The sequence below is a fragment of the Homalodisca vitripennis genome, chromosome 4 (assembly GCF_021130785.1).
Source record: "Homalodisca vitripennis isolate AUS2020 chromosome 4, UT_GWSS_2.1, whole genome shotgun sequence".
NCBI lineage: Eukaryota > Metazoa > Arthropoda > Insecta > Hemiptera > Cicadellidae > Homalodisca > Homalodisca vitripennis.
Genome location: NC_060210.1, coordinates 23,628,948 through 23,644,336, shown reverse-complemented (window position 1 = coordinate 23,644,336; position 15,389 = coordinate 23,628,948). Strand labels below are relative to the sequence as shown.

At 35.6% G+C, this 15,389-nt stretch overlaps 1 protein-coding gene across 11 annotated transcripts in view; it reads left to right on the top strand.

Annotated features, from left to right (window-relative positions):
- LOC124359042 overlaps positions 1-15,389 on the top strand; it is a 178,143-nt gene that overhangs the window by 147,018 nt on the left and 15,736 nt on the right. For 9 of the 11 annotated variants that reach the window (XM_046811436.1, XM_046811433.1, XM_046811432.1 and 6 more), the window contains 4 exons: positions 1,589-1,733; positions 2,213-2,347; positions 3,067-3,102; positions 12,683-12,772. In XM_046811436.1, coding sequence (XP_046667392.1) covers positions 1,589-1,733; positions 2,213-2,347; positions 3,067-3,102; positions 12,683-12,772 — 406 coding nt within the window. Of the gene's footprint in view, positions 1-1,588; positions 1,734-2,212; positions 2,348-3,066; positions 3,103-12,682; positions 12,804-15,389 lie in introns of all 11 variants that reach the window. The other 2 variants (XR_006922096.1, XR_006922097.1) reach the window with 1 other exon arrangement.

Genomic DNA, 15,389 nt, shown 5'->3' with positions numbered 1-15,389 from the left:
GATTCAATGTCATTGAAATTAAATTCAGCTATTCCCATTTATAAAAAATTCTATTATATATATATATTAATTGGTTTGCCTGGTTGCCATTATGTTGAAATAAGAAATGTTGTTACTTTTGTCATGTTTTCACTCTATAAATGTAAAAAATTTAAAATTAATGAAACATAAAAATGGTCCTAATGTCTTATTACAATATTTACACAGAACATTTGATTAAATTTAACAGGCTCTTCTAATTGATATTAAAAGAAGTTAAGTTAGGTAATAAGTCTGTTGATAAACGAATGATCATATTTATTTGCAATATAATGTCGGAAAATTTGTGAAACCACAGGGCCTATTCCATGTTCATTTTCTACACCTTTAAAGTGAAATAAACCTGCTTAGACTCTAAATGTAAAACAATATATTTAGTGAACTCACGTTACGTTAGAGCAGACCGCGTTTAGTGTAACGTGACAGTTAGTGTGGTGATGTGCGTGTGTGAAGGCATGTCTCGGCCTCGCCCCGGCAAGAACAAACAGCGACACCAGGACTGCTATGAGTCTTCATCCCCCGGCAGTTCTGGCTCTAGCTCGCCGGTCCTAGCTACCAGGCGTCTGGCTGCTCTCAGGACGGGTACCAACACCAGTACTGCCCAGTCTCCGTCAGCCACCAGGTTCTTATTGAGCTAGCACTATTCATTTGTGCAACAATCTTCAACCAGTGAAAACATTCAGTTCTGTTATTGGCACCTTTACTCTCCAGTGTCCACTATTCGCCAGGTCCTTTTCTGTATCAGGGAAACTCAATTGTTGAATTGAGTTGTCATTACTCAATTGTGCAACAATCTTCAAGTAGTATTTCGCACTTAGCAAAACTTTTTAGTAAATTCCCAATAATTGACTCTCAAATTAAATGTTTACAAGTAAACAAAAATTATGTTATAAAATACAGATAGAAAAGTGATTTCACCTATCTCTTTTAACGAAAGAAAGCAACTTTAGCAGTTTCCTGCTTCATTTTACAGAATTTGGGAATACTTTTGTAGTAAACAATATTATCACTTTGACAGGTCTTGTCTCTTCTTATGAGAATGTTTCCAGTATTATTATATTCTATTGTATTACAACATATGTGTATGTGCTTGTGCACGTGCACATGTGTGTGTGTGCACTTGCGCGTGTGTGTGTGTGCTGCTGTAATAAACATTAATCATTCATTCATTTGTATTCACATGACCCTGACATCTGTTAGCTTTTTACCTACTTTGAACCCAGTTTATCAGTAATTCCTGAGATGAACATGTAAAATTATTAAAATACAGGCACTTATAATGAAATCAGATTCCATTTTTTGTTCATATAAATAAAAAAGTACATGAGGCACTTTGCGAGCTCCTACGTTTATGTCAGATTGCATTGTACAATTTTACGTTAGCTTTTAATTTAGTTGTTTTTTATATGCATATTTTTAAAATTAGTATATTCTGAGAGACAGTTATTTAAACTTGTGACAGGTTTTTGTGAAGAAAAGCAAGTGCAATTAATGGCTTTCGTGCAATCTCTTTTGTCCTGAAAGTGTTAACACCTTTACTATGTTGCAGGCTTATGAATGGGGTCCGAGCGACACGTCAGTTACGGCCTCGTGTTGGCAGCAGTGGCAGTGGAGCAGACTCGCCACGGTCTCTGGACACCCCTCGCCTGCGCTCAGGCTCTGCGCTCTCCAGCCCTCTGCGCTCGTCCAGACAAGTGAGTGTCGCATGTAACATTATATCTCTATTCAATAAAATTTATAAAGTAGAGGGAAGGTTGTATAAAATTTATAAAGTAGAGGTAAGGTTGTATAAAATTTATAAAGTAGAGGTAAGGTTGTATAAAATTTATAAAGTAGAGGGAAGGTTGTATAAAATTTATAAAGTAGAGGTAAGGTTGTATAAAATTTATAAAGTAGAGGTAAGGTTGTATAAAATTTATAAAGTATAGGTAAGGTTGTATAAAATTTATAAAGTAGAGGGAAAGTTGTATAAAATTTATAAAGTAGAGGTAATGTTGTATAAAATTTATAAAGTAGAGGTAAGGTTGTATAAAATCAAAATTCATTCATTCTTAGGAGTTGTAGTTAAGAAAAGTTGAAAAACTCCCAAACAATAATTTTTGGAATCAAAGTATATTATGTATTCAGTTCAGATTTTAGTGAACAGTGTTTATACCGTCTCGTCTGATTTTAGGGTACCAGCTCACCAGGTGAGGATATCAGTGAGGACTCTGGAATTCGGGTGAATCGTGGGACATACCAGTCAATGTACCAGGATGTCATCAACATCAAGGCCCTACTGCTGCGGCTCAGTAGGGTTATGCAGGAGGTAAACCACAGTTTGTTGATTTCTTGACTCATTGTGGTGGTGATAATTTTGATTCTTATATCAGTAACGGTGTTAAACTAATGAATTTACAATGTATTACTTTGTAATTCACTGTAGAGTAAAATAAACAAAATTTATATAGCATAAATAGAATATTATAGACTGGGAATTTCTAATATTAAAAACACCAAAAATACGAGTTTTGAAAAACAAATGAATAAATATGGCCATGATAGTAGGATATTCAATAAGAAATCCAGTAATAATGTTTTAAACATTCTAAAATATTAGTGAACTATTCCCTTTATTTATCGAGTGAGTTGTTCTATTGTAATCAAGTTAATCTACCATAATTATAAATGTTTTATATAAGGTGTATATTAATAATATCATGCTAACTATTAGCAGGGTATTTTAATTAGGTTATTAAAATGGAGTTCTTGCAGTATTTTGCTATAACTTATGTATTAAAATTTGTTTTGAATACATATATTATTACCACAGTATAAAATATGATTTTTTTATCTGGTGGAGCATATATAAAAAAATTCGAGAGGTTTATGATAATGTTTCAAAAATATTGTTTGTAAATAAACCACATTTAAAATTTTTTTATGCTTGTACATTATCAAAAAATGGTCCTATATGTAATTTTAGAGGGTCTGTTATCAGCACTTTTTAATTACAGGGTCATTTAATAACTCGCCATTTTGTTTTAGAATGAAGCAGAGAATTCACACGAAAACAGCCAGAAAGTGAGTAAAACATCACATTTATAAACTATTTCATTGTGACGGTATTGTTTCCACAGTCGAGTATGCGTTCTGTGTATTGTGATGTGAATGTGATGGTGAAAGTGTCATTGCATATCTAATAAGGCTTTGTAAAATTGTAATAATTCACTTATTGAAATTTAAGGGGTCATCCTTAAAATAAATAAATAAAATAATAAAGCTTAATTTTTTGTGCGATTATTTTATGGCTTCAAAATAAAGATGCATCTTGATCATAAAAAAACACTTCAATCGTACTTGTGAGTGGTTGAATTCACTCTCGCATTGTTTACTGTAATCACAGTAATTTCAACGAGAGTTCTTCGCTTCCTCATCTCCGGACACAGAAGCACTTGACACCAAAGGGTTATACTGCAGAGTTCATGTTCCATCCAATTAAAAGTTTCTGCACATTTGTGAACACTTGTCTGCAACAAAGTTTCGCTCTGTTGAATTTCAACTTGATTACAAGAGGTCCACTGATAGGATCAACCCTCTGTCTACAGCAATTTATTGTCACATTTTCAAGAAGATCAGTGAGCATAAAGCTTACGAGTTTGGTTCTTTTATGCCATGAAATGTGCTGCTATAATTTAAACCGATAAATGTATTTTGAAGACTCGTTTCAATATGATTTATTGTGACATAGGAATTTTTTACACAGACAGTTAACATTCTGTACAAAACCCCTTAGTCATTACAGTTTTAATGTATAAGTTATACAAGTTGTGCATATCATTATGCATTTATATAAAGTTAATTTGTAAAATTAAATATTAAATGGAACTTTTATTTATTAACAAGAGGTTATAATATATACTTACAATTTTTATAAACGTAGTAATCAGAAACAAAAATTGTAATAGTGTGGATTGATTATTTTATTGCTCACCCTAAGTAAATAATATTGGTTTTATTTCTGTAAATAATGTAAGATTAAAAATGAATATACATTTTTATTGTTTACTAGCTGTTACCCGCAGCTTCAAATGCAATCTTTAGAACCGAAGTCCTTATATTACTTAGTAAAAGCACTTATGATGTAATATGATGGAGTTCTATGAAAATTTTAAAATGTTAGTAGGTATACATCAAGTAGATATTATTTAAGTTTATGATAAATAGTATCAGAGTTTAATTTAGTTAATATATCATGTTTTGCACGTGGAAGAGCATTTCTGGTTCAAATTAATTATATTTCCAATGTCACAGCTGAGCCTGCATTGTTACCCCGATCAAGAAAATACAATACACAGGTCTTGAAAGTTACTTCGGTCAAAAAGCATCTATTTCTAGCCTTTATCACATATTTCAGGTCTAAGATATTTCCAGTACCATATTAGAGTTGGCCTAGTCCTGTCAAAGAAACTTACGTATAGGGCCGAGAACCCTACTTCGATTGAAAAGTTCCTACTGCAGACAGTTTAAATTCACTTACTATGTCACAATTTAGCTTGCCGTATTGCCTCGATCAAAATACTATATAGTTCGATTATACAGTTCTTGGAAATCTACTTTGGTCAAAATCATCTACTATGGGCTCCTGTAATATACTTTCTGCCTCAAATATTTCCAGGGACATAGTTGGGTTTGGCTTTTTGTCCTGATGAAGAAAATTACATACAAACATACGTAGGACTGAGAAGCCTATTACGGCCTAGGGGGAAGTACTACCTACTTCCTATGTACTTTCGATATAAAGGAGAACATTTCAACAATTACGCAACATTTCAAAATAAACGTTTTTGTTACGTTGAGGCATGTTAGTATTAATTTCTCTGTTTTCCCATAATCCACTGTTAAAATGCCATATCACAATGTCAAGGAAGCCCACCAGTAACGTATGTGAAAACATTCGTGACTTTATTCAGTATATTAAGGTTGGTTTTATAACAGTGTTTAAATAATATATAAAATGCATTCGGTTATTTCAATATATCACTGGCACGATCTGGAGTAAAATTTTGATATTAACATTAATTTACTATCTGCATTACACTACTGATCAAGCACTGTTTACTTAATATTTGATCAAATTTAAATATAAACAGATTTTTCAGCCAATTTGTCGACATAAAACTGAAGGTGTGAACAACTGTTTAGTGCCAGTTTAATTTGGATTATGAAACATGAAAACTACATTCTTTCTGAATTTCAAAATATTGCAGTTAATTTTTCTTATATTTTACTTCTTAAAAACCTTTCTTGGATTTCAATGGACATCCAGCCTAGCCTGGTCCAGCCGTTCTTGAGATTAGTGCTTACCAAATTATTTAACGATTCATTTTTATTTATAAGATTAAAGCTGAAAAAACTAACTTGGAGAATATTGTCATAGCCACTTTTATGAATGTCTGGATTTAAATAGTGAGAATGGTTGGTAGTCAGCCGTTGTAACAGAATACTAGACAGAACTACTTATACTGAAGAAGGTAGAGTTATAACACACCATAAACTCTGAGATATGTATATTTTACATTATAATTCAATCTTTTAGGTTCATCTGAAATTTTCTTAATCCAAACAGGTAGGTTTTAATTAGTTTCAATTATCAGGAGATAAACCACAATGGAGTATCTTAGAAAAATTTCCTCGGTCTCCTACCATGATATGATTTTAACGAGTTTGGTCTATTTTCAAACATCTGCCTCGAGTAATACATGGTTTGAATAATAATTGCCATCGGAATATGTCTAGAAAGTCTTTTTATTTCAGCATAAAGTAGTCCATGTAAGTAACAATTTTTGGCTTGTCTGCTTTTTATTGGAAATGAAACTCTGAATAGCAATGTTACTAATGGGGCATCTGCTTAATACTACCAAAACTCAGGGGCATCAGCTTTAAGCTACCAAAACCCAGGGCATCAGCTTGATGCTACCAAAACCAAGGAGCATCACTTTGATGCTACCAAAACCCAGGGGCATCAGCTTGAATCTACCAAAGCCCAGAATCATCTGCTAGATGCCATGAAAACCCAGGGGCATCAGCTTGATGCTACCAAAACCTAGGGACATCAACTTGATACTACCAAAACCCAGAGGCATCTGATTGTAACCATGAAACCCAGAGGCATCAGCTTGATGATACCAAAACCCATCTTGATGCTACCAAACCCAGGGACATCAGGTTGATACTACCACAACCCATGCCATGAAAACCCAAGGGGCATCTGCTTGATGCCATGAAAACCCAGGGGCATTATCTTAATGCCATGTAAATCCAGGGACGTCAGGTTGATGCTACAAAACAATAGGGGCATCAGCTTGATACTACTAAAACCCAGGGGCAATATTTTGATGCCACGAAAATCCAGAGACATCAGGTTGATGCTACCAAAACCCAAGGACATCAGGTTGATGTCATGAAACCCAAGGGGCATCATCTTGATGCCATCAAAACCCAGCAGTAACAGCTTGATTATGCTAAAACCTAGGGGTATCTGCATGATGTTATGAAAACCCAGGGGTATCTGCATGATGCCATGAAAACCCAGAGGCACCATATTGATGCTACAAAAACCCAGGGCCATCAGCTTGATGCCATGATAACCCAGGGGCATCTGCTTAATGTCATGAAAACCCAGGGGCATCATATTGATGCTACCAAAACCCAGGGACATCAGCTTAATGATACCAAAACCCAGGGGTAACAGCTTGATACCACCAAAACCCAGTGGCATCTGCTTGATGCTATAAAAACCCATGGTCATCATGTTGATGCTACCAAAACCCAGGGGCATCTGCTTGATGCCATGATAACCCAGGGGCATCTGCTTAATGTCATGAAAACCCAGGAGCATCATATTGATGCTACCAAAACCCAGGGGCATCATCTTGATGCCACATAAATCCAAAGACCAGGTTGATGCTTCCAAAACCCAAGGACATCTGCTTGATGCTACAAAAATCCAGGAGCATCAGCTTGATGCTACCAAGACACAGAGGCATCAGCTTGTTACTACTACAACCCATGCCATGAAAACCGAATGGGCATCTGCTTGATGCCATGAAAACCCAGGGGCATCTGCATGATGCCATGAAACCCCTGGGGCACCATCTTGATGCCATGAAATCCCAGGGGCGCCACCAAAACCCAATGGCATCAGCTTGATGCTACCAATACCCAGCAGTAACACCTTGATACTACTAAAACCTAGGGGTATCTGTATGATGCCATGAAATCCCAGGGGCATCATATTGATGCCACCAAAACCCAATGGCATCAGCTTGATGCTACCAAAACCCAGCAGTATCACCTTCATACTACTAAAACCTAGGGGTATCTGCATGATGCCATGAAAACCCAGGGATATCAGCTTGATGCTACCAAAACCTAGGGGTAATAGCTTGATACTACCAAAACCCAGGGGTATCTGCATGATGCCATGAAAACCCAGGGCATTAGCTTGATACTACTAAAACCTAGGGGTATCTGCATGATGCCATGAAAACCCAGGGGTATCAGCTTGATGCTACCAAAACCTAGGGGTAACAGCTTGATACTACCAAAACCCAGGGGCATTTGCTTGATGCCATGAAACCCCAGGGGCATAAGCTTGATTCCACCAAAACCCAGGGACATCAGCTTGATACCACCATAACCCAGGAGGATCAGCTTGATGCTACCAAACCCCATGGTATGAAAACCCAGGGGCATCTGCTTGATGCTATGAAAATCCCGGGGCATCTGCTTGATTCCTTTAAAGATGGCCGGCGGTAAAAATCAAACGAAGTGTCGTTCGTGCTCTAAAAACGTTACAAAAAGTAATAAATCTATATTTTGTTATGGAGTTTGTAAATCGTGGTACCATATAGCTTGTGTTGATATATCCGACGAAGAATTTACACTCTTCTTGAAGTTATTAGGCAAAGCAGTGTTCGTATGCCAAAAGTGCCGAGAGGTTATGGAGTCAGCAACTTGTACAATCAATAGTGAAGCTGCTTTGGAGGTTAATCACCATAGTACTAATGACGAAAGTTTGACTTGTTCAAGTCAAATTCGAATATTAACCGATGAAATTTTAAGTATTACAAACAATCAGAAGGCTATAACTTCTGAGCTTGGTAGATTGACTAATGAAAATGAGATGCTTAAAGCAGCTATTAAAAACCAATCGGAAGCCATCACGGATATTGTATTAAATTTGGACAATAAGGACTCTTATGCAAATAAATTAAAGAATAATTTAACTAGTGGCAATTTGGTAAGTAAAGACTTATCTGAACTATGCCTAGTTCCTGGAAAACATAGTCAGCCTGTATCCATAACTAAACCTAGGACTGATGCAGTTGGAGATGTAGGGCATAGTTTGAATTGTAATTATAATAAAAGAATACAATTTACTGATGGGCTAGTTGATTTAACTAGTACACCTAAGTTAAGCTCTGCGTTAGCTTATAAGGAGGAAGATGGTGAGTGGCTAGAAGTTAACAGTAGGTCAAATAGGAGGTCTAGGCCTAGTACAAATGTTACTGGGTCTATTCAGGTTAAACCTAATTCAGGCAGCAGAGGCCAAACTATATCAGATAAAACTAGAAATGGGTCTAATGGTAAAAAAAATTTATCACTGGCACAGCGGCCGATGATAATTTATCCGTAGCAGAGAAGAAACTTTTTCTATTTGTATCTAGGCTACGTCCACATATTGAATCTAAAGACTTAGAGAAATATATTAAAGATAAGAAGGAAGCTGACTATATTGTGGAAAAATTAACTTCAAAGTTTCCTCAAGAATATAGTTCATTTAAAGTTGGAGTACCAAGTAGCCTCTATAATGAAATCTATCATTCAAGTTTTTGGCCTAAAAATATTTATGTTACTAAGTTTCTAACCAAGAGGCGGACACAGGCTGAATCTTTAAACGAGCAGCTAATGATACCATTAGAAAGGACATAGGCCTAAGCCCGGACATGGTCAACATGACTGATTTGGAATGTTTGAACTTGCCTAACTTAAAAATGTTTTATATTAATATTCAAGGTTTGCATAAAAAAGTTGAACAGCTTGAAGAGATTTTAAAATCTGATAATTTTAATATTGTGTGCCTCAGTGAACATTGGTTACGGGATAATGAAGTGACTTATAATGTACCCGATGACTATTTGGTTGGTAGTGCATACTGCCGTGTGACACATATAAGAGGAGGAGTAAGTATACTTTTATCTAATAAATTTGTCACTGAGAAATTGAACGTAAATAAATTTTGTGAAGAATTACATTTTGAGGTGTGTGCTATCAGGCTGATTGAATTAAATGTCATTATTATTTCTCTGTACCGTTCCCCTGAAGGTAAAGTAAATGTCTTTCTGGACAAGTTAGATCAACTTCTGAGATTTTTAATCAGACTTAGGCCTAAATGTAAAGTAATAATTTGTGGAGATATTAATGCTGACTTTGATATCCGAAACACCTCAAAACCTAGTGTAAATGACTTTTTGAACTGTCTCCGGCAATATAATTTGTTTTGTGTAAATAATTTGCCTACTCGTGGAGAAGCCTGTTTGGACAATGTTATTACTGACCTCTGCCCTAAAAATTACGAGCTGCATATTTTTGAACCTTTGTTGTCAGATCATAAGGCTATTCAAATTATGGTTTGGTTGGCGGAGAATAGGCCTATCAATAAGAAGACTGATGGCCCCGGTAAAATAAATTCAAGTAGGCCTTCGATTCAATTTGCAAGAAGGTATACAACTGTGAACCTGGAGGGGTTTAAATACTGTTTAAGTAAGGTAGACTGGAATTTTATTGCTCCTCAGAATTGTAACTTAACAGCAGAAGAAACTTTTGATTTGTTTTATAATACATTTTTAGAAATTTTTAATCAATGCCATCCAATGCAAGAGATAAAGATTAATAAACCTAATAATAGAACTAAAAAGCAAAATTTAAATTGGTATACCCCAGAGCTAGAGAACATGAAAAAGCAAATTTTGTGTTGTCATGACATTTATAATAGAACGAATAATGATAATTTACTCAACTTGCTGAGAACTCTTAGAAGGCGCTATAGACTGGCTATTAAAGAAGCAAAGAGACAGAGTAATGAAGATTACATAGAAAATTCAGTCAATAAATGTAGAGCAGCATGGACAATCATTAACAAGGCATCGGGGAAGGAAACCCTACGCAGTCGGTCCAGTAATATTCTGCCTGATGAATTCAACTCACACTGTGTGACAGCTATTGAAGAGATCAGTGCCAAAGTGAAAAGTTCTGTGAATAGTGCAAATCAATGTCTTAATAAGTTATTGCCTCCATTTGAGGAGTGTGTTTTTTGTCCTGTCACTGTAGATGATGTTCGTAAAATTGTTTTATCTCTAAAAAATTCCCATTCTAAAGATGTGTATGGATTAAGTAGTATTTTAATTAAAGCTGTTATTGATTATATAATTGAGCCTTTGACATATTCTATTAATTGTTGTGTATTGGAAGGGATTTTTCCAACATGTTTAAAATTTTCAAAAGTTGTACCTGTGTATAAAAATGGCTCACTTGATTGTCCGAATAATTATAGGCCTATCTCATGTGTACCAATCTTGTCTAAGGTAATTGAGAAATTACTTAAACATCAAATATGTATTCATTTTGAAAATCTCAAATTATTTAGTTCTAGTCAATTTGGTTACCGCACTGATTGTTCAACGGTTAAAGCTGTAAATACTCTTGTAAATAATGTTCTCTTAGCTTTGGAAAATAATTGTTGGGCTCACACTTTGTGATCTGAGCAAAGCATTTGATTGTGTTAGACCTGATATACTGGTGAACAAATTGGAATTCTATGGGTTTCGTGCAAAGAATTTGAACATGTTAAGGTCCTATCTTGCAAATCGCAAACAGGTTGTTATGGTTAATGGAGCTTATTCCCAAGTGGCTGATATAAATATAGGTGTGCCACAGGGATCTGTGTTGGGTCCTGTTTTGTTTATTATATTTATTAATGATTTAAGTTTTAATGTCTCTAGTTTTACTACTATATATGCTGATGATACCACTTTGTTAAATAGTCACACAAATTTGCTTTACTTAAACAACTTGGTAGAGACTACAATGAATGAAACTGTTAACTGGTTTAATGTAAATGGTCTCTATTTAAACGCAGAAAAAACAAAACAAATGTTAATAACTCTTAAGAATATTAATAGGCCTATATTTGAATCTGAAGTTTTTGTTAAGTTATTGGGGATAATAGTGGACAACAGGTTATCTTGGAAACAACACATTGATTATGTATGCAAGAGATTGTCTAGGGTTATTTACTTATTGTGTAATTTAAAAAAAATAGTATCACAAAGGTATATAAAAATGGCCTACTTTGCATTTTTTGAAAGTATTATTAGATATGGTTTAATAATTTGGGGTAATGGTACAGGCATTGATCAGGTGCTAGTAATCCAAAAGAAGGCTGTGAGAATTTTAGCGGATGCACCTGTGTTAGATCATTGTAAACCTTTGTTTGTAAATATTGGTGTTTTAACTGTTATAAATCTGTATATTTATGAGGTATTAGTAGATGTAAGAAAAAAGTCACACATGGTTTTGAAAAGAAATGATGTTCATCACTATAATACAAGAAATAAAGATAAGTTAAATGTAGATAGAGCTAGATTAGGTAAAACCATGAATTACCATACAACCTTAGGCATTAAAATGTTCAATTTGTTACCTTATGCTGTTCAAACTTTACCATGTCAAGTTTTTAATAATAAATTGTATTCTTGGCTAAAAAATAGACCTTTCTATAATATTAATGAATATTTTAGCTGTGAGATCATTCATAAGGATTTTTAACTTTAGATTAGGCTAGTAATTTAAGCCTTAATATTTGACGAAGCCTATTGTAATTTTATTGAAAATTATTAATGGCCAATAAATTGTCTATTGTCTATTGTCTATTCTATGAAAACCCAGGGGCATCAGCTTCATACCACCAAAGCCTAGTGGCATCTGCTTGATTTTATAAAAACCCATGGGCATCTGCTTGATACTAACAAAACCCATGGGCATCATCTTGATGCCTCGTAAATACAGAGACATCAGGTTAATGCTACAAAAAACCCAGGGGCATCAGCTTGATACTAGCAAAACCCATGCCATGAATACCCAGGAACAACATATTGATGCTACCAAAACCCAGGCGTATCAGCTTGATACAACCAAAACATTGGGGTATCTGCTTGATGCCATGAAAATCTAGGGACATCAGCTCGATGCTACCAAAACCTAAGGTCATCAATTTGATGCTACCAAAACCCAGGAGCATTAAATTGATGCTACTAAAACAAAAATTTAATATTTTTTCATTGACACCTGGTTTACTGCCTTATATCTTTCAATGACACATGTTGATGATACATGTTACATTTTTGTAATGACATATTTAACTGTGAATGTAACCTGTGAATAATATAATCTGCTGCCATATCTCGCCCAGGTAACTGTGACTGTGATACACTTGCACTGTGAGGTTTAATACATGTTTCAGATTAACTATTCCAGGATCACTAGGTGTAATCTTACAACTATTGACAAATAAAACTTACATTGCACATTAATGTTCCAGAACGGTTTCTACAACCCCAACTGTGACAGTGCGGCGGACAGGAAGAACGAGATCGCCCAACAAGAGGTGATAGCAGATCTCCAGCGTCAGGTAACTACGCTAGTCGCTGCTGTTAGGTCAGGTTAGGCTCTCTCACTACCCCTCCGCACCCGCATGTTTGCTGTTGTGTGCTTCCGAATGTGCTCATTGTCAGCCTACAGTACTTCTGCAATGCGAGTCATCACTTACGCCTATCAGCCAATACCTGTCTGAACAATCTCAAGCTCATAGTATGTGTAGCAGCAGTGGTACTAACGGGTGATGAGGAGAGTAGAACCTCCCTCACCAGCATGTTTGCTGTTGTGTGCTTCTGAATGTGCTCATTTCAGCCTAAAGCACTTCTGCGATGCGAGTCATCACTTACACCTGTCAGCCAATACCTGTCTGAACAATCTCAAGCTCATAGTATGTGTAGCAGCAGTGGTACTAACGGGTGATGAGGAGAGTAGAACCTCCCTCACCAGCATGTTTGCTGTTGTGTGCTTCTGAATGTGCTCATTTCAGCCTAAAGCACTTCTGCGATGCGAGTCATCACTTACTCCTGTCAGCCAATACCTGTCTGAACAATCTCAAGCTCATAGTATGTGTAGCAGCAGTGGTACTAACGGGTGATGAGGAGAGTAGAACCTCCCTCACCAGCATGTTTGCTGTTGTGTGCTTCTGAATGTGCTCATTTCAGCCTAAAGCAATTCTGCGATGCGAGTCATCACTTACACCTGTCAGCCAATACCTGTCTGAACAATCTCAAGCTCATTGTATGTGTAGCAGCGGTGTGACTAAGGGGGGATGAGGAGAATAGAACCTCCCTCACCTGCATGTTTGCTGTTGTGTGCTTCTGAATGTGTTCATTGTCAGCCTACAGTACTTCTGTGATGCGAGTCATCACTTACTCCTGTCAGCCAATACCTGTCTGAACAATTTCAAGCTCATAGTATGTGTAGCAGCGGTGTGACTAAGGGGGGATGAGGAGAATAGAACCTCCCTCACCTGCATGTTTGCTGTTGTGTGCTTCTGAATGTGCTCATTGTCAGCCTAAAGCACTTCTGCGTTGTGAGTCATCACTTACGCCTGTCAGCTAATACCTGTCTGAACAATCTCAAGTTCTATGTACCATGTGACACGTGTAGCAAGCTGCGTTTGTAGCAGTGGTGAGACTAAGAGGGGATGAGGAGAATAGAACCTCCCTCATCCTTAAAAGCCAAGAAAATCTTAAATAACATACATATAACAGCAATCCAACTTGTCGGAAAGAAAGCAGTTACACCTTTTACTTTCAATTAGACGTATCTAATTGATTTGAAATGTAGATTTATTCCATAACCCCTGTATAGTGTGCTCTTCAGTAAGATTTGTCCCAGGGGGAGTGTTTGATTAACTCTCTCACATATTAGCTAGTTGATGTCAGTTTTTTAATTAGGTTTTGTAGTCGTGCAGAAACGATATTTTGCTGGTCTGGACTGTACATTCCCAGCGCTCAGAACGCAACCCAAACTAATTCTCCTCTCGCCAGGCTTGTACTCAGTATTTTTAGTTATTATATAACAATTATCCAATTGACCATTTGACCTCGCTAATTGAATGTTTTTCTTTGCATTCAATAAAAACATTTTTCATTTCATTTCATTATCGAACCTGATATTTCTTTATTTCATATATGATAGACTTATTTTTAAGTTATGATTGTAGTTTTCAAAATTGAATGTAACAGATTGTTTTCCCTTTTCATTTTGTGTTTAATCTCTTGCATGTAGCATCATTGTACTAAAAAATTTAATTATGTATGTATTTTTGGACTTTACAATATATATAATGTTACTTTAAGTATTAGTTCTAATTGTAATGATTTTAAATATTAAAATAGGAAACACAATATATTAACATTAATATTCCGTTTTTCTTTATGTATTTAGTATTTGTTTATTACTTATTCATTATTCTATACTGATGACTGTAAAAGTAAATATTTTATAATTTTACTCTTCACGTATATATTTCCCTTTTGTGTTTAATGAAGTAATTGTAAATTCAATATTTTTTTAAGAGAGACCGATCTCCTTTTAAGCCTTATTCTGCTTGTCCACGTGGGCCACTGGTGTCTGCAAGGATCTTATGAAACAGAGTAGGGAGAAGTGTTGTTACAGTACAAAATTGAATTTTCTGATAAAATGTGCAAGGTTTCTGACAAGTGCTTTCTCTAACTCAGATCCACTCGGCCATGGCACTCTCTTAACCGAACCGTAACAGTCAACATACGATATGAAAAATGAAATTTGAAAAATGTGCAAAGGGATGTGTGAATAGAGAAGGATATTTATAACTTATTAATACTTACGACGTTACAGCAGTAGCAGGAAATAAACTCTAGTGAATGGATTATCCGGTTTTTCCAAATTTCTTCAGAGTTAGGGATTATCTTGTTTTACCTAAAATTTCCATATAGGTGCCTCGGAAACAGCTACATGGTAAACAGCTGAGGTGTGACACTCTAAGCTATAACATGACCTATAACACATTTCAAAATGGTGGTCATTCGCATTTGGTCAAGAACAAAATCAACATTGTTCTTAAAATTGTCAATTAATTTCAAGCAACATTTAGTCTTACTTATTTTTTATGTCTTTTAAGGTTTCAAGATGGTGGCCATTTAAAGTTATAGAAGTGTGCATTT